The sequence below is a fragment of the Ranitomeya variabilis genome, chromosome 6 (assembly GCF_051348905.1).
Source record: "Ranitomeya variabilis isolate aRanVar5 chromosome 6, aRanVar5.hap1, whole genome shotgun sequence".
NCBI lineage: Eukaryota > Metazoa > Chordata > Amphibia > Anura > Dendrobatidae > Ranitomeya > Ranitomeya variabilis.
The window spans coordinates 105,781,355-105,802,682 of record NC_135237.1 but is presented as its reverse complement, the minus strand read 5'-3'; the positions used below and the strand labels follow the sequence as shown (position 1 = coordinate 105,802,682).

At 42.3% G+C, this 21,328-nt stretch overlaps 1 protein-coding gene across 2 annotated transcripts in view; it reads right to left on the bottom strand.

The window, feature by feature from the left end:
• Window positions 1–21,328, bottom strand: part of KCNH8 (potassium voltage-gated channel subfamily H member 8) — a 728,911-nt gene that overhangs the window by 319,173 nt on the left and 388,410 nt on the right. For both annotated transcript variants that reach the window (XM_077268880.1, XM_077268882.1), the window contains exon 4: window positions 674–801. In XM_077268880.1, the coding sequence (XP_077124995.1) occupies window positions 674–801 (128 nt within the window). The remainder of the gene's footprint in view (window positions 1–673; window positions 802–21,328) is intronic.

Sequence of the window (21,328 nt, the reverse complement as noted above, 5' to 3'; positions counted from 1 at the left end):
ATATAGTAATATACCCTAAATTAATATAAGGCCTGTGTCATCTGGCAATATGTTTTGCAAGGCAACAACCATTAGCATTAATTACTGTTTGATTACCTGTCGAGAGTAAAGATAGCAATACCGTAGGGAATAAGGTTATTCAGTTTTGCACCAAACTCAGCTATATTATACAAGCATTCCTGGCAGGTTTCTTATCTCAGGTTTCAGATATAGACATTTTGCACTGATTTGGGCCTTTGAAGTGGTGGGACACAGTCCTGGTTCATCCCATTCCCTTTAGTATTTGGCTGAAAGAGCCCATGCAGGACCAATCCCATCCCCAACATAAACTTCAGTAAATGGCCCAATGGAATTGAATGAATACACTATAACTCCATGAAAAGTGTTTAGTGAGGAATAAAATGAGGAAAAGTATTATAGGGCATGGAAAAAACCTAGCACCAAAATGGGGTGCTCCATAAAATCTTTGCTTAGGATCTCTTCTCCTCTCCTGGCCAAGAGGATGACTTCTTTTGACCGCTTCATCGAGCTTTCATCATACTGCTATAATGACAGCAACATGTCAACTGAAAATTAATTTTTAAGAAATGCTGTTTGTTTGACAGATTATCCTTTTGGGTATTAATGTTCATCACATAATGAGCCTACCATATTATAAATATTGAGTTCTTACTTTATTAAGCTTTAATTTGTTCTTTTCCCTCCTTTGTAAGTGACCCGAGATGTGATAAAGGACAGCCCGACTCCTTCTCCTTGCTGCCTCAAAATGTGACCCTGCTTTTCCTCTGCTTCTGTATTTTTCTGTAGAACAAAAGTAACAAGCAATTAAATATCACCACATGCAACTTTAACCTTTTGCAGCTGAATGTCTATGATTCTGTTTAACATGTAATAAAATATAATGACAGACTTCACAATTGTTCTTGCATGAAAACGAGATCCAGGAATTCTGAAAAAAAAAATAATTGGGTTTCTTAAGAATTCTGAAGAATAATATTATAGTCCTCATGTGGGGGTTAACTTTAAGACCATTGTAGCAACCTAAATATTTCATTAATAATATTTATATTTAAAGGGCCTGGAGTAGCTGTGATAAATGTTTCTATCATACCTTTTGACTTTTGTGCATCAGAAAAGAAACACAATTTATTTCTACATAATCCAGACCTTGCTTACAGATGTAGAACAGAAACATGTTTAAACTCAGAAGCTCAATCATATTTTTAAAGAAGACTTACAGGACCTTTAGCAAGACATATTTTTAAATAGCACCTATCTTCTGGAAATCTTTATAAACTAAACAAGGGCCAAAATATGATAACGTTGTTATATATATGCATACATATATATATATATATATATATATATATATATATATACATACATATATATATATATATATATATATATATATATATACACATATATATATATATATGTACACAAGTGCTTCTCGCAAAATTAGAATATCATCATAAAATTAATTTATTTCAGTTCTTCAATACAAAAAGTGAAACTCGTATATTATATAAAATCATTACAAACAGAGTGATCTATTTCAAGTGTTTATTTCTGTCAATCTTGATGATTATGGCTTACAGCCAATGAAATCTCAAAAGTCATTATCTCAGTAAATTAGAATACTTTATAACACCAGCTTGAAAAATTAATTTAAAATCTGGAATGTTGGCTTACTGAAATGTATGTCCAGTAAATGCACTCAATACTAGGTTGGGGCTCCTTTTGCAACAATTACTGCATCAATGCAGCATGACATGGATGCGATCAGCCTGTGACACTGCTGAGGTGTTATGGATACCCAGATAGCTTTGATAGCAGCCTCCAGCTTGTCAGCATTGTTGGGTCTGGTGTCTCTCATCTTCCTCTTGACAATACCCCTTAGGTTCTCTATGGGATTAAGGTAAGGCGAGTTTTCTGGCCAATCAAGCACAGTGATGCTGTTGTTTTTAAACCAGCTACTTGGTCATGTGAACTTGCCTCCACAAGTCTGGCTTTATATGCAAGCAATAAATACCTTTTGGACTACTTGGAAGCTGGAACAATTTATTTTTTTCTTTCAATGCTGAGGATATCTCTGTTGCTTGTGTACCTTTTCTGCAACTATTTTTCCTTTCACTCAACTCTCCATTAATATGCATGGATACGTCTTATGATGACCTGGTGGTTAGGAGCACTAGGAATGACCTGATGAGCAAACCAGTAATACAGGACAAGCTCTGGGAAGTGGGAGCTCTGCTGACCGCAACCCCTAATCCTATCACAAACAACTAGAAATAGCCGTGGAGCGTACCTGACTGCCTAGACGCCTCTTCACAGCCTAAGAGCTAACTACCCCTAAAGATAGAAAATAAAGCCTAACTTGCCTCAGAGAAATTCCCCAAAGAAATAAGCAGCCCCCCACAAATATTGACTGTGAGTTAAGATGGAAGTCACAAACACAGGAAAGAAATAGGTTTCAGCAAAGGAGGCCAGACTTAACTAAACAGACTGAGGATAGAAAAGGTATCTTTGTGGTCAGCATAAAAAACTACCAAAAAAACACGCAGAGTGTGCAAAAGAGACCCCTGCACCGACTCACGGCGTGGAGGTGCCACTCTGCATCCCAGAGCTTCCAGCTAGCCGGGCAAAATCATGATAGCAAGCTGGACAAGGAAAACAGTGGTAAACAAATAAGCTAGCAGGGACTTAGCTTTTGCTGGAGTAGACAGGTCATCTGAAAGATCCAAGAGAGAACTGAACCAGTACTAGAACATTGACAGCTGGCATCAAGTAACGATCTAAGTGGAGTTAAATAGAGCAGCAGCCTAGAACTAAATGAGGTCAGCTGAGTAAGGAACCTCAGAGTCAGCAGCTTCACTCACAGCCACCAGAAGGAGTCCATGGACAGAACTCACCAAAGTACCATTCATAACCACCGGAGGGAGTTCGAGAACAGAATTCACAACAGTACCCCCCCCTTGAGGAGGGGTCACCGAACCCTCACCAGAGCCCCCAGGCCGATCAGGACGAGCCAAATGAAAGGCACGAACAAGATCGGCAGCAAGAACATCAGAGGCAACCACCCAGGAATTATCCTCCTGACCATAACCTTTCCACTTGACTAGGTACTGAAGTTTCCGTCTCGAAATACGAGAATCCAAAATCTTCTCCACCACATACTCCAACTCCCCCTCAACCAACACCGGGGCAGGAGGGTCGACGGAGGGAACCATAGGAGCCACATATCTCCGCAACAACGACCTATGGAACACATTATGGATGGCGAAAGAAGCTGGAAGGTCCAAACGAAATGACACAGGATTAAGAATTTCCAAAATCTTATAAGGACCAATGAAACGAGGCTTAAACTTAGGAGACGAAACCTTCATAGGAACATAACGAGACGATAACCAAACCAAATCCCCAACACAAAGTCGGGGACCAACACAGCGACGGCGGTTAGCGAAACGCTGAGCCTTCTCCATGGACAATGTCAAATTGTCCACCACATGAGTCCAAATCTGCTGCAACCTGTCCACCACAGAATCCACACCAGGACAGTCCGAAGGCTCAACCTGTCCTAAAGAAAAACGAGGGTGGAAACCAGAATTACAGAAAAAACGCGAAACCAAAGTGGCCGAGCTGGCCCGATTATTAAGGGCGAACTCAGCCAAAGGCAAGAAGGACACCCAATCATCCTGATAAGCAGAAACAAAGCATCTCAGATATGTCTCCAAAGTCTGATTGGTTCGTTCGGTTTGGCCATTTGTCTGAGGATGGAAAGCTGAAGAAAAAGACAAATCAATGCCCATCTTAGCACAAAAGGACCGCCAAAACCTCGAAACAAACTGGGAACCTCTGTCCGACACGATGTTCTCCGGAATGCCATGTAAACGAACCACGTGCTGGAAAAATAATGGAACTAAATCAGAGGAGGAAGGCAATTTAGGCAAAGGTACCAAATGGACCATCTTAGAGAAGCGATCACACACCACCCAGATAACCGACATCCTTTGAGAGACAGGGAGATCTGAAATAAAATCCATGGAAATATGCGTCCAGGGCCTTTTCGGGACCGGCAAGGGCAAAAGCAACCCACTGGCACGAGAACAGCAGGGCTTAGCCCGAGCACAAGTCCCACAGGACTGCACAAAAGAACGCACATCCCTTGACAAGGAAGGCCACCAAAAGGATCTAGCCACCAAATCCCTGGTACCAAAGATTCCAGGATGACCAGCCAACACAGAACAATGAACCTCAGAGATAACTCTACTAGTCCATCTATCAGGTACAAACAGTTTCTCCGCTGGGCAACGGTCAGGTCTATCAGCCTGAAACTCCTGCAGCACCTGCTGCAAATCAGGGGAGATGGCAGACAAAATTACCTCCTCTTTGAGAATACCAGCCGACTCAGGAACTCCCAGAGAATCAGGCACAAAACTCCTTGAAAGGGCATCAGCCTTCACATTCTTAGAGCCCGGAAGGTACGAAACCACAAAATCGAAGCGGGAGAAAAACAGCAACCATCGAGCCTGTCTAGGATTCAACCGCTTGGCAGACTCGAGATAAGTCAGATTCTTGTGATCCGTCAAGACCACCACGCGATGCTTGGCTCCTTCAAGCCAATGTTGCCACTCCTCGAACGCCCACTTCATGGCCAACAACTCTCGATTGCCCACATCATAATTGCGCTCAGCAGGCGAAAACTTTCTAGAAAAGAAAGCACATGGATTCATCACCGAGCCATCAGAACTTCTTTGAGATAGAACAGCCCCTGCTCCAATCTCAGAAGCATCCACCTCGACCTGAAACCGAAGCGAAACATCTGGCTGACACAACACAGGGGCAGAAGAAAAATGACGCTTCAACTCCTGAAAAGCCTCAACGGCCGCAGAAGACCAATTGACCACATCCGCACCTTTCTTGGCTAAATCAGTCAATGGTTTAACAACACTAGAAAAATTAGCGATGAAGCGACGGTAAAAATTAGCAAAGCCCAGGAATTTCTGAAGGCTCTTCACAGAAGTAGGCTGAGTCCAATCATAAATGGCCTGAACTTTAACAGGGTCCATCTCGATAGTAGAAGGGGAAAAAATGAAGCCCAAAAATGAAACCTTCTGAACTCCAAAGAGACATTTAGACCCCTTCACAAACAAGGAATTAGCACGAAGGACTTGGAACACCATTCTGACCTGCTTCACATGAGACTCCCAATCGTCCAAAAAAACCAAAATATCATCCAAATATACAATCATGAATCTATCCAGGTACTTTCGGAAGATGTCATGCATAAAGGACTGAAACACAGATGGAGCATTAGAAAGCCCGAATGGCATCACCAGGTACTCAAAATGGCCCTCGGGCGTATTAAATGCTGTTTTCCATTCGTCGCCCTGTTTAATACGCACAAGATTATACGCCCCTCGAAGATCTATCTTGGTGAACCAGCTAGCCCCCTTAATCCGAGCAAACAAATCAGACAGTAACGGCAAGGGGTACTGAAATTTGATGGTGATTTTATTGAGAAGACGGTAATCTATACAAGGTCTCAGAGAACCATCCTTCTTGGCCACAAAAAAAACCCCTGCTCCCAACGGTGACGACGATGGGCGAATATGCCCTTTCTCCAAGGACTCCTTTCCATAACTCCGCATAGCGGTGTGTTCTGGCACAGATAAATTGAACAGTCGGCCCTTCGGAAACTTACTACCAGGAATCAAATTAATAGCACAATCGCAATCCCTATGAGGAGGTAGGGCACTGGATTTGGGCTCATCAAATACATCCCGGTAATCTGACAAGAACTCAGGGACTTCAGAAGGATGGGAAGATGAAATTGACAACAATGGGACATCCCCTTGTACCCCTTGACAACCCCAACTGGATACAGACATTGATTTCCAATCCAATACTGGATTATGGACCTGTAGCCATGGCAAACCCAAAACGACCACATCATGCAGATTATGCAACACCAAAAAGTGAATATCCTCCTGATGTGCAGGAGCCATGCACATGGTCAATTGAGTCCAGTACTGAGGCTTATTCTTGGCCAAAGGCGTAGCATCAATTCCTCTCAATGGAATAGGATACTGTAAAGGCTCCAAGAAAAAACCACAGCGCCTGGCAAACTCCAAGTCCATCAAATTCAGGGCAGCGCCTGAATCCACAAATGCCATAACAGAATAGGACGACAAAGAGCAGATCAGAGTAACGGACAAAAGAAATTTTGGATGTACCGTACCAATGGTAGCAGACCTAGCGAACCGCTTAGTGCGTTTAGGACAATCAGAAATAGCATGAGTGGAGTCACCACAGTAAAAACACAGCCCATTCTGACGTCTGTATTCTTGTTGTTCAGCTCTGGTCAAGGTCCTATCACACTGCATAGGCTCAGGCCTCTGCTCAGAAGATACCGCCAAATGGTGCACAGTATTGCGCTCACGTAAGCGTCGATCGATCTGAATGGCCAAGGACATAGACTCATTCAGACCAGCAGGCGTGGGGAATCCCACCATAACATCCTTAAGGGCTTCAGAAAGACCCTTTCTGAAAATTGCCGCCAGGGCACACTCATTCCACTGAGTAAGCACAGACCACTTTCTAAACTTCTGACAATATACCTCCACTTCATCCTGACCCTGACACAAAGCCAGCAAGATTTTCTCTGCCTGATCCACTGAATCTGGTTCATCATAAAGCAACCCAAGCGCCAGAAAAAACGCATCTACATTACGCAATGCAGGATCTCCTGGCGCAAGGGAAAATGCACAGTCTTGAGGGTCGCTACGCAGCAAAGAATAATGATTTTTACTTGCTGAATGGGGTCACCAGAGGAGCGGGGTTTCAATGCAAAAAACAGTCTACAATTATTTTTGAAATTCAGGAACTTAGATCTATCCCCAGAAAACAAATCAGGAATTGGAATTCTGGGTTCTAACATTGGGTTCTGAACTACATAATCTTGAATGCCTTGTACCCTTGCAGTGAGTTGATCCACACAAGAGGACAGACCTTGAATGTCCATATCTACACCTGTGTCCTGAACCACCCAGAGATTTAGGGGAAAAGAAAAACAAAACACGCTGCAGAGGAAAAAAAAAATGGTCTCAGAACTTCCCTTATCCCTCTATTGAGATGCATTAACACTTTACGGGCCAGCTGTACTGTTATGATGACCTGGTGGTTAGGAGCACTAGGAATGACCTGATGAGCAAACCAGTAATACAGGACAAGCTCTGGGAAGTGGGAGCTCTGCTGACCGCAACCCCTAATCCTATCACAAACAACTAGAAATAGCCGTGGAGCGTACCTGACTCTGCCTAGACGCCTCTTCACAGCCTAAGAGCTAACTACCCCTAAAGATAGAAAATAAAGCCTAACTTGCCTCAGAGAAATTCCCCAAAGAAATAAGCAGCCCCCCAACAAATATTGACTGTGAGTTAAGATGGAAGTCACAAACACAGGAATGAAATAGGTTTCAGCAAAGGAGACCAGACTTAACTAAACAGGCTGAGGATAGAAAAGGTATCTTTGCGGTCAGCATAAAAAACTACCCAAAAACCACGCAGAGTGTGCAAAAGAGACCCCCGCACCGACTCACGGCGTGGAGGTGCCACTCTGCATCCCAGAGCTTCCAGCTAGCTGGGCAAAATCATGATAGCAAGCTGGACAAGGAAAACAGTGGTAAACAAATAAGCTAGCAGGGACTTAGCTTTTGCTGGAGTAGACAGGTCATCTGAAAGATCCAAGAGAGAACTGAACCAGTACTAGAACATTGACAGCTGGCATCAAGTAACGATCTAAGTGGAGTTAAATAGAGCAGCAGCCTAGAACTAAACGAGGTCAGCTGAGGAAGGAACCTCAGAGCCAGCAGCTCCACTCACAGCCACCAGAGGGAGTCCATGGACAGAACTCACTGAAGTACCATTCATAACCACCGGAGGGAGTTCGAGAACAGAATTCACAACAGATATGGCACTCTGTGAGCATCCAGCTTCTTTAGCAAATACCTTTTGTGGCTTACCCTCCTTGTGGAGTGCATCAATGACTGCCTTCTGGACATCTGTCAAGTCAGCAGTCTTCCCCATGATTGTAGAGCTTACTGAAACAGACTAAGGGACCATGTCACCAAGCAACACAGTATCTGTAGCCCTACATACAGGCCCACTCACTGATTCCAAGATTGTAGGCACCTGTGATGCTAATTAGTGGACACACCTTGATTTAACATGTCCCTTTTGTCACATTATTTTCAGGGGTATCATTATTTCTGTCCAGGCCTATTTCATGAGTTTTATTTTTTTTTAAACGTATGTGGAAGCATGGTTGAAAAGCAATGTCTGGCTTTCAATTGTTCATTTTCATAGATCTTTTATTTAATATAACTTTTGTTAGATTCAAGTTATTTCTGTGACCATTGTGGGTTTTTCTGTCTTTAAACGAGGGGTACCAACAATTTTGACCACGTATATATATACCCTATATACTTTATATATTTACATATATATATATATATATATATATACATATACATATATACAGTATATACAATCACTGATTTCTATATACACTGCTCCAAAAATAAAGGGAACACTTAAACAACAGAATATAACTCCAAGTAAATCAAACTTCTGTGAAATCAAACTGCCCACTTAGGAAGCAACACTGTTTGACAATGAATTTCACATGCTGTTGTTCAAATGGAATAGACAACAGATGGAAATTATTGACAATTATCAAGACACACTCAATAAAGGAGTGATTCTGCAGGTGGAGACCACAGACCACATCTCAGTACCAATGCTTTATGGCTGATGTTTTGGTCACTTTTGACCTACTCAGGTAGTGCAGCTCATCCAGGATGGCACATCAGGCGAGCTGTGGCAAAAAGGTTTGCTGTGTCTGTCAGCTTATTTTCCAGAGGCTGGAGGCGCTACCAGGAAAAGGACCAGTACACCAGGAGACGTGGAGGAGGCCATGGGAGGGCAACAACCCAGCAGCAGGACCGCTACCTCAGCCTTTGTGCAAGGAGGAACAGAAGAGCACTGCCAGAGCCCTGCAAAATGACCTCCAGCAGGCCACAAATGTGCATGTGTCTGCACAAACGGTTAGAAACTGACTCCATGAGGATGGTCTGAGTGCCCAACTTCCAATGATGGGGGTTGTGCTCACAGCCCAACACCGTGCAGGAGGCTTAGCATTTGCCACAGAACACCAGGATTGGCAAATTTGCCACTGGCGCCCTGTGCTCTTCACAGATAAAAGCAGGTTCACACTGAGCACATGTGACAGATGCAACAGAGTCTGGAGATGCCGTGGAGAGTGATCTGCTGCCTGCAATATCCTTTAGCATGACCGGTATGGCAGTGGGTCAGTAATGGTGTGGGCTGGCATTTCTTTGAAGGGCTGCACAGCCCCCATGTGCTCTCTAGATGCAGACTAACTGCCATTAGGTACCAAGATGAGATCCTCCGACACCTTGTGAGACCATATGCTGGTGCGGTTGGCCCTGGGTTCCTCCTAATGCAGGACAATGCCAGACCTCATGTGGCTGAAGTGTGTCAGCAGTTCCTGCAAGATGAAGGCATTGAAGCTATGGACTGGCCCACCCATTTCCCAGACCTGAATCCGATTGAACACATCTGGGACATCATTGTCTCGCACCATCCACCAACATCACATTGCACCACAGACTGTCCAGAAGGTGACAGATGCTTTAGTCCAGGTCTGGGAGGAGATTCCTCAGGAGTCCATCCGCTCCCTCATCAGGAGCATGCCCAGGCATTGTAGGGAGGTCATACAGGCACATGGAGGCCACACACACTACTGAGCATCATTTCCATGTCTTGAGGCATTTCCACTGAAGTTGGATCAGCCTGTAACTTCATTTTCCACTTTGATTTTGAGCATCATTCCAACTCCAGACCTCTGTGGGATATTAGTTGTGATTTACATTGATAATTTTTAGGTTTTATTGTTCTCAACACATTCCACTATGTAATGAATAAATATTTACAACTGGAATATGTCATTCAGTGATATCTAGGATGTGGGATTTTAGTGTTCCCTTTATTTTTTGAGCAGTGTATATTAATACTTATCTAATTTATTTATAATTGATCCCTTGTGAGGCTGTATTTTTGTGTTATGGTTAGTTCCTAGCAGCATCCCCTTTTGCAATTATTACAGCTTGTAAATGCTTTTTGCAGCCAGCGAAGGGTCTTTCAATTTTTTGTTTGAGGGATTTTCATTCATTCTTCCTTGGAGAATTCTTACAGTTCCAAGAGATTCCTGCTTTTTGCGTGCACTAGTATTTTGAGGTCTAGTCACTGATTTTCAATGATGTTCAGATCAGAGGACTATGAGGGCCATTGTAAAACCTTCAGTTTGCGCCTTTTGAAGTAGTCTATTGTGGATTTTGACTTGTGCATAGGATTGTTATTCATTTGCAGAAGCCATCCTTTTCAACTTCAACTTTTTTACGGATCATGTTATAGTTGCATCAAGAATTTGTTGAAATTTAATTGAATAAATTCTTCCCCCTAACTGTGAATATTGCCTGTCACATTGGCTGTAGGACTTGTTTCCAAAGCGCATCACACTTGTTTCGATGTTCTTTTGCATACTTCTAATGCTGGATTTTATGGTGAGAAAGCAGGAGAGGTTTTCATCTTATGACTCCTCCTTGAAGGCCATATTTGTGCAGGTGTCTCTGAACAGTTGAACAATGTACCACAACTACAGTGTCTGCAAAAGATTTCTAGGGGTCTTTTACAGTCAAGCGGTGATTCTAATTTGCCTAGCTAGCAATCCTACAATTTCACTGAGATTTTGCTTGCTCTTCCAGACCTTATCTTGACCTCTACTGTTCCTGTTAACTGCCATTTCTTAATTATATTCTGAACTGAGGAAATGGCAACTTGTAAACACTTTGCTATCTACTTATAGCCTTCTGTTGCTTTGTGGGCCTCCACCATTTTCATTTTCAGGGTGCTAGCCAGCTGCTTAGAAAAACACATGGCTGCTGTTTTTTGGCACAAGTTTAGAGGAGTCTGAGTTTTTATAAAGCCGTAAAATATGCATCCCCTGGCCTTTCCTAACAATGATAGTGAACAAGCCATAACCCTAGCAGGCTAATTAACATCTGAAACCTTGATCAAAGTTATTTTAGCACACAAATCTCCAGGGGTGCTAAACCTTTTTGCATAGGCACATGTTTCTTTTTGTAATTATTTAAATGTAAAACATTACAATATTTGTTTTGACTAAAGTATGAAGTAAATGTGTCATCTTTAACTTTAGACATTTTAGAGATCATCTAATCTTCAAGTTGCTTAACTGTTCACAGTAACATAAATTTTTAACAGGGGTGCCAAAACTTTCACATGCCACTATATATATGAAAAAAAAAACATTCCTGTTTGATTTAGTGACAATAGCTCTGGAGTTGGCTGAATTTGGGCTTTCTGCTGTCTCAATATCTTGACAGCTGTGTCAGACCTGCTGCTTACATAAGTTAAATGCCCCCCCCAAACAAAAATAATTAAAAACCCCAGAATTGCGATTTAATGGTTGCCATATACAAAACCTGCAATTAAAATTTCAAAAACATCATATTTAACACAAATGGCATCAATAAAGCCTACTGCTCAGAATTCAAAACCCAAGCCCACATACATGTCAGCTAAAAAAAAAAGAAGACAGTTACAGGTCTAAGAAACTGTCAACACAAACTACTAACTGACACTAATACTTGTCCACCTGCTTTTTTAGAATTGATCAAAGGTACTCCGTTTGATTGAGATCTGTGGTATTTCCTGGCCATAAATCGAAAATTAATAGTATTGCAGTATATATACCAATTTCTGCTCTCCTATGAAGCCCAGCCAGAGGCTGCACTTCAACAAACCTCCATGGTGAGTCCATTGGCAAACAGGTTATTTAAATGCTGCCATCAGTGATTGTCAGTGCTCAGCATTCTTGAATACACATCTTTGAAAAGTAAGACTATAATCAATATCTCTCTGAACACCATAACAATTTACAAACATTAGACATAAGTGAATTTCATAGAACTCCTATCATTATTGTCAGGCTAATAATATACCTTTTATTATAAAATATTTAGTTTTACTCAAATTAGTTGATGCAAAAAGAAATATGCCCAACATCAGTGGCCACTACATCTACCATGTCTTATAGGCATAGAATCAACAAGTTGGTGACATATTTAGAAAAATGCACATCTACCAAGGGCACGGATTGGATTGTAGCATCTTCTCCTTCAACATAAAGTAGAAGACTATATCAGTGAATTAATTATACCATAAATGAAATGTAGCTCCCTGACACAAAGAGCAATCATGCAGCCCCAAGTAATGTCACTGCCACCACCATGTTTCACTGTCTATAGTGAAACATAGTGTTGGCATTGTCCTTTTGTGGGGCTTCCTGAGTGCTGCTGATGTAAGGGAGCTATGTTTCATTGATGGTATCATGAATTCACAGATGTACTGCTCTAAATTAAAAGTGAAGATGCTACCATAACTCTGTGCCCTTGGTAGATGAACATTTTTCCAGTAACACAAAGAAAAAAAAAACATCTGTTGCATTTCTGACAAAGAACAGGGTGAAAGTGATTCAATGGCCATGTGTAACTCCAGATCTGAATTCAACACAAACACCCATGAGGAATTCTGGAGAGAAAAGTTGAGAATCACTCTCCATCCAGCATCAAGGCTCTAAAAGAGGTTCTTGAAGAATGAAAAAAAAGATAAATGCTAGAATATGTCACCAGCTTATTCATTCCAGGCTTAGAAGGCTCAGGTGATGTCCTTAAAAATTACAAGACATAGTAGTTTTTGTTGTGAGGTGTATTCATTTTCCATCAGCTAATTGGAGTAAATCTTAAGATTTTGTACTAAATGTTATATTATTATCATTACTTTCATGATATAGGTTAAAAAATGTTTTGTGAAGCTGAGTCTTGTCAAATTTTTGTACATACTTCTTGTGCTCAGTGAAATATTGATTAAAGAGAATCAGCAGGATTTTGCTAAGTACACACATGGCTATATTAGTGCTGTGATACAGATTAAAGCTATACCTGTGGTGAGGAAATATGATTTGTGGATTTTGTGTAATCATTGTTTGAAGTTTTCTTATAACAATAGCTACCTGCATCGGAATGGGACTGTGGGTAGGGTCTTTTGCTCTGCCACATCTCCTCTGCTGCTCCTGTTGTCTTTATTGTCCTCCTGGTTTAAACTTTGCACCAGAGCCATCTTAGCCATGGGCGGTGCTTGAGCACTATGATCTCCTGGCAGTTATCAGGAAAATAATGCTGTTGGCAAAATGTGTGGCCATTAGTGTTGAGCATTCCTATACTGCAAATATCGGGTATCGGCCGATATTCGCTGTATCGGATTTCCGATACTGAGTTCCGATACTTTTAAAATATCGAATACCGGAATCGGAAGTTCCCATAGTGCAATGATGCACTATAATGGAGTGTGGGCAGTGTGTGGGCGGAGACTGCGTGTCTGTGTGTGCGGGTGGGGTCTGTGCGTGACCGCAGGGGTCTGTGTGGGCCTGCCAGGGGTCTGTACAGGCCTGCCGGGGGTCTGTGCGGCCAGCCGGGGGTCTGTATGGGCCACTCAGGGGTCTGTATGGGCCACTCAGGGGTCTGTGCAGCCTGCCGGGGGTCTGTACGGGCCTCTCAGGGGTCTGTGCAGCCTGTTGGGGGTCTGTGCAGCCTGCCGGTGGTCTGTACGTGCCTCTCTGGGGTCTGTCCGGCCTACCAGGGGTCTGTGCGGCCTGCCGGGGGTCTGTACGGGCCTCTCGGGGGTCTGTGCGGCTGGCTGGTGGTCTGTGCGGCCTGCCAGGGGTCTGTACGGGCCTCTCGGGGGTCTGTGCGGCCTGCTAGGGGTCTTTGTGTTTGTGTGCAGGCATTGTCCGATGGGACTACAAGTCCCATTGGGCTATGCCTGCTACAATGGCAGTGATTGACACATTAGCTAATGATGGGACAGTAGTGGTCCCATCATCCAGCTAATGTGTTGAATGTAAAAAACCCCCCACAAACATACATACTACATACAACATACTACATACATACTACATACACACATACAACATACTACATACATACTTTATACATACATACAACATACTACATTCATACTACATACATACATACAATATATTAAAAAATAATTAAAAAATAGCCCGGCATGGGTTCCCCTGTATTTTTGATAACCAAGTAAAACTCACAGCTGGGCGCTGCAACCCTCATCTGTCATCTTCAACGGTGCCAAGATGTGACTGTCCAGGCTAAGAACTACTGGTGAATGAGCTGCTGCATACGCACCCTCAGTGACTGGTGGTGACATCATCGAGGTTACCTCCGTTCACAGAGGCTGTGTTCCTACTTGGACTGAACTGCTGTGACCTCAGTGAGATCCCCTCTAGCACCGTGAGAAAAACTCTCTCTCGCTTGTGACCAGGTGGCGAATTTGATTCAGATGACTCAAGATCTGGTGAAGGATTGCCAAAGTCTGGAGTCACCGCAATATCAGTTGCAGGGTCAGATAACTAACCTGATGAAGACCCCCCAGAGCTCTCCACTGCCAGCAGTGGCTGTGACGTCAGTACCTCTGATGTAGAGTTGGTCTCTCCCAAACCTGTGATATTCCTCCCTGATAAATTTTTAGGAGAGAAAGACCAGTTTAGGGTAGTCAGGGAGAGCTGTAAGTTATTTTTTACCCTGAATCCCTGGTCATCAGGGGAGGAGTTCCAGCTGGTGGGAATAATCATGTCCCTACTGTGAGGGGGTCCTCAGACCTGGGCATTTTCTTTGCCCCACAAGCCCCAGAAGGGTTTTCTGTTGATGCATTTTGTAACAGTTTAGGTCTGATATATGACAAATGCGACAAAATCCAGGTCACTGAGGCTAAGATCATGAACCTGGCACAGGGGGATCCCATAGCTAAGGACTACTGTACTGAGTTCCGGTAGTGGTCTACCAAAGTTCTATGGAACAATGCTGCTCTCAGGTGCCAGTTCCAAAGAGGCCTTTCCAAGGCACTCAAGGTTGCTCTTGTCATCCATGACGCCACTTGTTCTCTGATGGAGGCCATGACTCAGACCATACGAATGGACAGCAGAATCCATGAGAGACATGGTGAACAGCAGGCCACATGTTATACTACTCAGGAGCAAGTCCATTTACCTGAGGTTAGCTTTGCCAGTCTTCATATTATGGAGAGGACAGACAAGATCTTGGACTCTGCCTATACTGTTGTCTCTTGAGACATTTTCTTAAGAACTGCCCAAATCGTCCTCAAGCTATCAAACCATCGGGAGAACTTCTGAGTCTGGGTGACAGCCAAGGAGGTCACCCAGACCCCCAGGTACCTTTTTCTACCTCTGATAAAGTACTGATTAATACTTCCCTTACCTTCGAGAACCAGGTGTTATCAACATTGGTGTTCATTGACTGTGGGTCTGCAGCTAACGTTATTCATTCGGGACTGGTTCTGATGTTAGGGTTAGGGACAGTTAGTTTAGGAAAACCCATTCAAGTCATCGCCCTCAACAAGAAATCATTATCTAACAATTTGCTTAAGAGAGCAATGGTGGATTTCATTCTCCAAGTGGGAGCACTCCACTCTGAATCCATCTCCTGTTTTGTGTTGGATAATTTACCTGCTATATTGGGTGACAGCCAAGGAGGTCACCCAGACCCCCAGGTACCTTTTTCTACCTCTGATAAAGTACTGATTAATACTTCCCTTACCTTCGAGAACCAGGTGTTATCAACATTGGTGTTCATTGACTGTGGGTCTGCAGCTAACGTTATTCATTCGGGACTGGTTCTGATGTTAGGGTTAGGGACAGTTAGTTTAGGAAAACCCATTCAAGTCATCGCCCTCAACAAGAAATCGTTATCTAACAATTTGCTCAAGAGAGCAATGGTGGATTTCACTCTCCAAGTGGGAGCACTCCACTCTGAATCCATCTCCTGTTTTGTGTTGGATAATTTACCTGCTAGATTGGTACTGGGGTTTCCATGGTTACAGATTTACAATCCAGTTATTGATTGGTGTCAGAAGGAGATTGCAATATGGAGCCCCAATTGTTACAAGAAATGTCTAAAAAAATGTACAAATATGCTCTGGAGGGTCTCCGGGGTACCTGAAGGATTTCGGAGATGTAGGCTCGGAAAAAGAGGTGGAGATACTACCTCCTCATTGTCCCTATGATTGTGCTATTGATCTTATTCCAAGAATTGCCAAAAGCTCACCTTTACAATTTGTTAGGGCCTGAAAGGACAGCCATGAAAGAATATGTTAACGAAAATTTACGGAAGGGTCATATGGATTTTTCTTTGTTAAAAAAAGACGGGGGTCTCAGTCCTTGCATTGATTTCTGAGAACTAAACAAGATCAAGGTTAAAAAATACTTACCCACTTCCACTTATCCCTGACCTATATAAACAGCTTCTGGGGACCATGGTGTTTTCTAAACAGGGCTTACAATTTGATACACATCTGGAAGGGTAATGAGTGGAAAGCGATGTTTTTAACATCTGAGGGTCTGTTTGAAAACCTTGTCGTGCCTTTTGGATTATCTAATGCACCTGCTGTGTTTTAAAATTTTAGTAATTATATTTTCTCTGATTGCATTGGAAGATATATTGTGATTTACCTCAATGACATTCTCATTTTCTCGCCAGACTGGAAAATCACCAGGAACATGTCCGTGTTGTGTTACAGAAATTGACGGAGAACTTTCTGTTTGCTAAATTAGAGAAATGTGTTTTTTCTGTTCTGCAAATCTCTTTCTTGGTGTTTATCTTGCCAGCAGAAGGGTTTAAGATTGACCCTGGGAAGGTGCAAGCCATAATTGATTGGTTTCAAACTTGTGATCTTAAGGCTTTATAGCATTTTCTGGTATTCACCAACTGTTATAGAAAATTGATTAAGGGGTTTTCACAGATTGCTAAACCACTTACTGACCTTACTCGTACAGGGGCGAATCTCAAGGTTTGGTTGCCGGTAGCTATCAGGGCTTTCGAAATATAAAAGTGTTTTATATCTGCACCCACTCTGATCTCCAAGAACTGTTCATTGTGGAAGTGGATGCATCGGAGATCAGGGTGGGGGCAGTCTTATCACAGGAGCCCAAAACTCTGTGTAATAATTATAAGGGATAACTCAGGAGACTTTTTGCGTGGAACAAGACAACTACAGGACACAGTTTTATAAGTGGTAAAGTTTATATTATCACACGGTGATTCAAACAGGTGCAGAGAGAAACTCAAGTCCACAACACTTGGTGCAAATAATAAACGCAGCTTAGCAGTCTTCAGAGAAAAATGCAATCAAGCAGAAAGTCTATGAAGCACAGTTATTCTTGAGGATACTTGACACGAATAAATCCTTGTCTTAGTCCAGACACAGATAGATATGCTTACAGGCAGTTCAAATCATATCTTAGCTCAACCAGGGAGGCCTGGTTAATAGTCTCAGGTTAATGCAAAGCAGCAGCAGCTTACGTGTCCAGCAAATGCAGATGAAGTAAACACGAGCAGCAGATGAAGGAGGATTACTGGAAACTTGTGTATGCAGCAGGAACTCAGAGCAGAGTAGCAGGATCACCACACAGGTTCACAGGAGCAGGTGTATAGCCAGGGAGTAATCAGAGGTCAGGAGCTGGATGTTAAGCAAAATACTCTAGCACAGACTGAAGGCTGGGTTGGAGTTTTATAGCAGGAAGAAACAGTGCACATGAGACTAAAGACGCCATCTTGGAAGAGGGCAGTAATGCACAAAAGGTAAAAAATGTTCAGAGTCCTGACACTCTGACTAACCTGCATCCATGTGCTTTTTTTCCGGCAAAGAGAAATCATAATGTTTGGAATCCGGAGTTACTTGCTTTCAAATTGGCATTTGAGGAATGGAGGCATTTTTTGGAGGAGGCGGTTCATCCAGTTACGGTGATGATAGATCACAAGAATTTAGCTTACATTGAATTGGCTAAAAGGTTATCTCCTAGACAGGCTAGATGGTCCTTGTTTTTCTCTCGGTTTAATTATTTTATTACATTCAGGCCAGGGTCTAAGAATGTGAAAGCTTATGTATTATCTCATAGTCTAGATTTCATTTCTCCTCCAGAACCTCCATCCTCCACTATTCCTCAGGGTATTGTGGTGTCTATGGTAACATCGGAATTGGAAGAGGAGATTCGTAAAGTCCAGTTGTTGGCTCCTTCCACTTCCCCAGGGTCTAACTTATTTGTGTCTGTGTACCTAAGATTGTGGTTGTTATAGGAATTTCAGGATTCTTTTTTAAGTGGTCATCCTTGGGTTACTGCTACAAGGAATGCTGTTGCTAGACTTTTTCGGTGGCCATCCATGCATAATGATAGTTAAGATTTTGTATCTGCTTGTGAAGTCTGTGAACACGCCAAAGTCAGTCATAGCCGGCCGGCTGGGGAATTGGCTCCATTGCCTATTCTAGAAAAACCATGGACTCATTTGTCATTCGGCCCCCCTCTCCTCCCTCTTGGATTATATCGCTAAGCTCCAGCCACGCTACATAGGACTACGTGACCGTCTGCAGTTGTCTGCCGCATTGAGTAATGTATTTTCTCATTATCTGCTTTCCGTCCATCTGGCTCTGTATTGGTCATGCTCAATATTTTTAAGCTTCAACAATGTTTGTTTGCCTGTTTGGCACTGGGGTGTGAATTACATGTACACATTGTTTATGTACATGCTCATTGTGGACTCCTATTTATTCTTTAGGCTGCTGTAATTATTGTTTTTGCATGGCATTTCCATATGATAGACTGACACCTATTATTATATAGGTGCTTACCTTACTGGCTGCATCTGCAGGTTGGGCATGTTATAATGCTTTTTGGAGAATACGTTCATTTAACACAAAAGGAGAAAGTAGGAGGGGGGGAGGGGTAGCTTACCTCATGCAGAGTATATTTTGTAATTCTGTGTTTTTTAAGTGTTTTTACAAGTGTTGTAGGTCTGTGTGCACTTTATAATAAAATTTATTGGTTTACATATTTTGGTGGTCTCCCTTTCAGTGTACTCCTTTTTCTTTGAGTTTTCATGATTGTATCTCGTACGCTGTGGGATTGATCCCTTTTTGCTGGACTTTTAGTCCTTTATATGGTGCCCTCCATATGTTGTTCACTTGTCCATGGATTTCATTACAGATTTGCTTCTGTCTGATAGGAAGACTGCTATCTGGGTGGTAGTTGATCAAACAAGCTAATTTTGTTCATTTGTCATGATTACCTAATGCAGAGACACTCTCCAGCTTGATTATTTCTCATATTGTAAGGTCACATGGAATCCCTCTGAACATTGTGTCTGATAGGGGAGTACAATTTGTTTTTAAATTTTGGAGAGCTTTTTGCAGCAAACTAGGGATTGACTTGTTAATTTCATCTGCTTATCACCCTGAAACCAATGGTCAGATTGAGAGGACAAATCAATCTTTAGAACAAATTTGAAGGTGCTTTGTGGCAGTACGACGGGAGGACTGGTCTTCGTTTTTACCTCTCGCTGAGTTTGCTTTTAACAGTCGAGTAAATCAACCTAATGGAACCTCACCGTTCTTCTGTAATTATGGTTTTCATCCCTATTTTGGTGAATTTTCTAGGATTTGATCTGAATGCCCTGGGGCGGAGGTTGCCGTGCAGAGACTTGGGGATGTCTGGTGGAGATTCAAAATAATATTGGGACTGCCCAGATTCACCAAGGTTTGGTTGTCTCCTAGGAACATTAAACTTAAAGTGCCGTCAGCGAAGTTGGGTCCAAAGTTGGTCCATATGAGATTCTACAGGTGGTCAATCCTGTGGCATTTAGATTAAAGCCTCCTTCATCCCTTCTCATCCTTAACGTATTTCATAAATCCCTCTTAATGGACTATGTCCATTTTTTGTTGTCTCCCTCATCCCTTCCTCCTCTGCTTTCAGTAGACGCGGTGGCCTGGAATATAAGGTTCAGAGGGTTGAAGATTCTAGGAGGGTCTGTAATTCATTCCAGTACCTCATCCACTGGAATGGATGTGGACCAGAAGAGAGATCCTGGGTCCCTTCTCGAGATGTGAAGGCCCATCAGTTAGTCAGGGTCTAAATTTTACTGGGAATCCTGGGGTCCAGTGCTCCCTCTAGAAGAGGGAGAACTGTCATGGCTCCACTTCTCAGTGTGTCTGGGATGCAGTTACTGACAGCTCAGACATCCAATCTGGTATAAAGGTGTGTTGAAGCTGTCAGCTCTTTGACAGCTTGGTCATCCAATCTGGTACAGGGGTGTGCTGTGTTGTCAGTGTTCAATGATTTATTTATTTATAAATGCCAGCCCAAAGTAGCACCCCATCTCCACCTTGCTGGCATCTGAGTTGAAGTAGAGGTAAATGCCAGTTAGTGATCCAGCCAAGGGTTCATTCATCTTTTCCATCAAAAGTCACTCTCTTCTCATCAGTCCATAAATCCTTTGAAAAACCTGTGTTCTGATATTTCTTGGCCCAGTTTTGATTTTTCTAGTTATGTGTCTTGCCCATGCCCCTATTCACTTTGTACTTCTTGGTGCTCCAGGGAGGTTGCAGTTCTGTTATATGACAGTACTAGAAGATGGGTTACTAGTTGCTTCACATTTGAATCTTCTCAAATATTTGACAGTTAATGTCCACCTTTCTTCAATATTTTTTTGCTAAACTGTTGATTATTTGCAACAAAACTTTTGATGGCTCTGTGATCACACTCACACATATCTTAGCACTTTCAAGAGTGAGACATCCCTCTGTAAGACTTTTAACAGTTTTTGATTTTGTTTTTGATTTTTCACAGTCAGCTATTTTTTTTTTTTGCCTATTTAGGCCAAACCCTCCATCATTAAACAAATTTGCATCACCTGATCTACTTCAAATCAATAAGCATTCAAGTTGGATTTGGAAAATAAAAATGATGAAATAGTCCAAATATTCACTTGCTTAATAATTGTGCACACAATGTATTTCTTGATTTCCACAAAGTCTGATTCTCTACTGAACTATTTAACCTTTTTTCACATTTTTTGTCTTGATTTAATCTAATAGCAAGTCACATACACTCACTTCCAAACTTTCTATTCCTAAAGGTGTAGAGACATGGCCTGATATTTTGATCTACCATATAGCCACATCCATCACCATAAATGCCAATGCATTAAAGATAAAGAGTACTATAGAATCTTTTTTTTTATTGCTTTCCAAAGGTCCAAGACTGAAAGTATCAGTATACACTAGACCATGGCATCTTC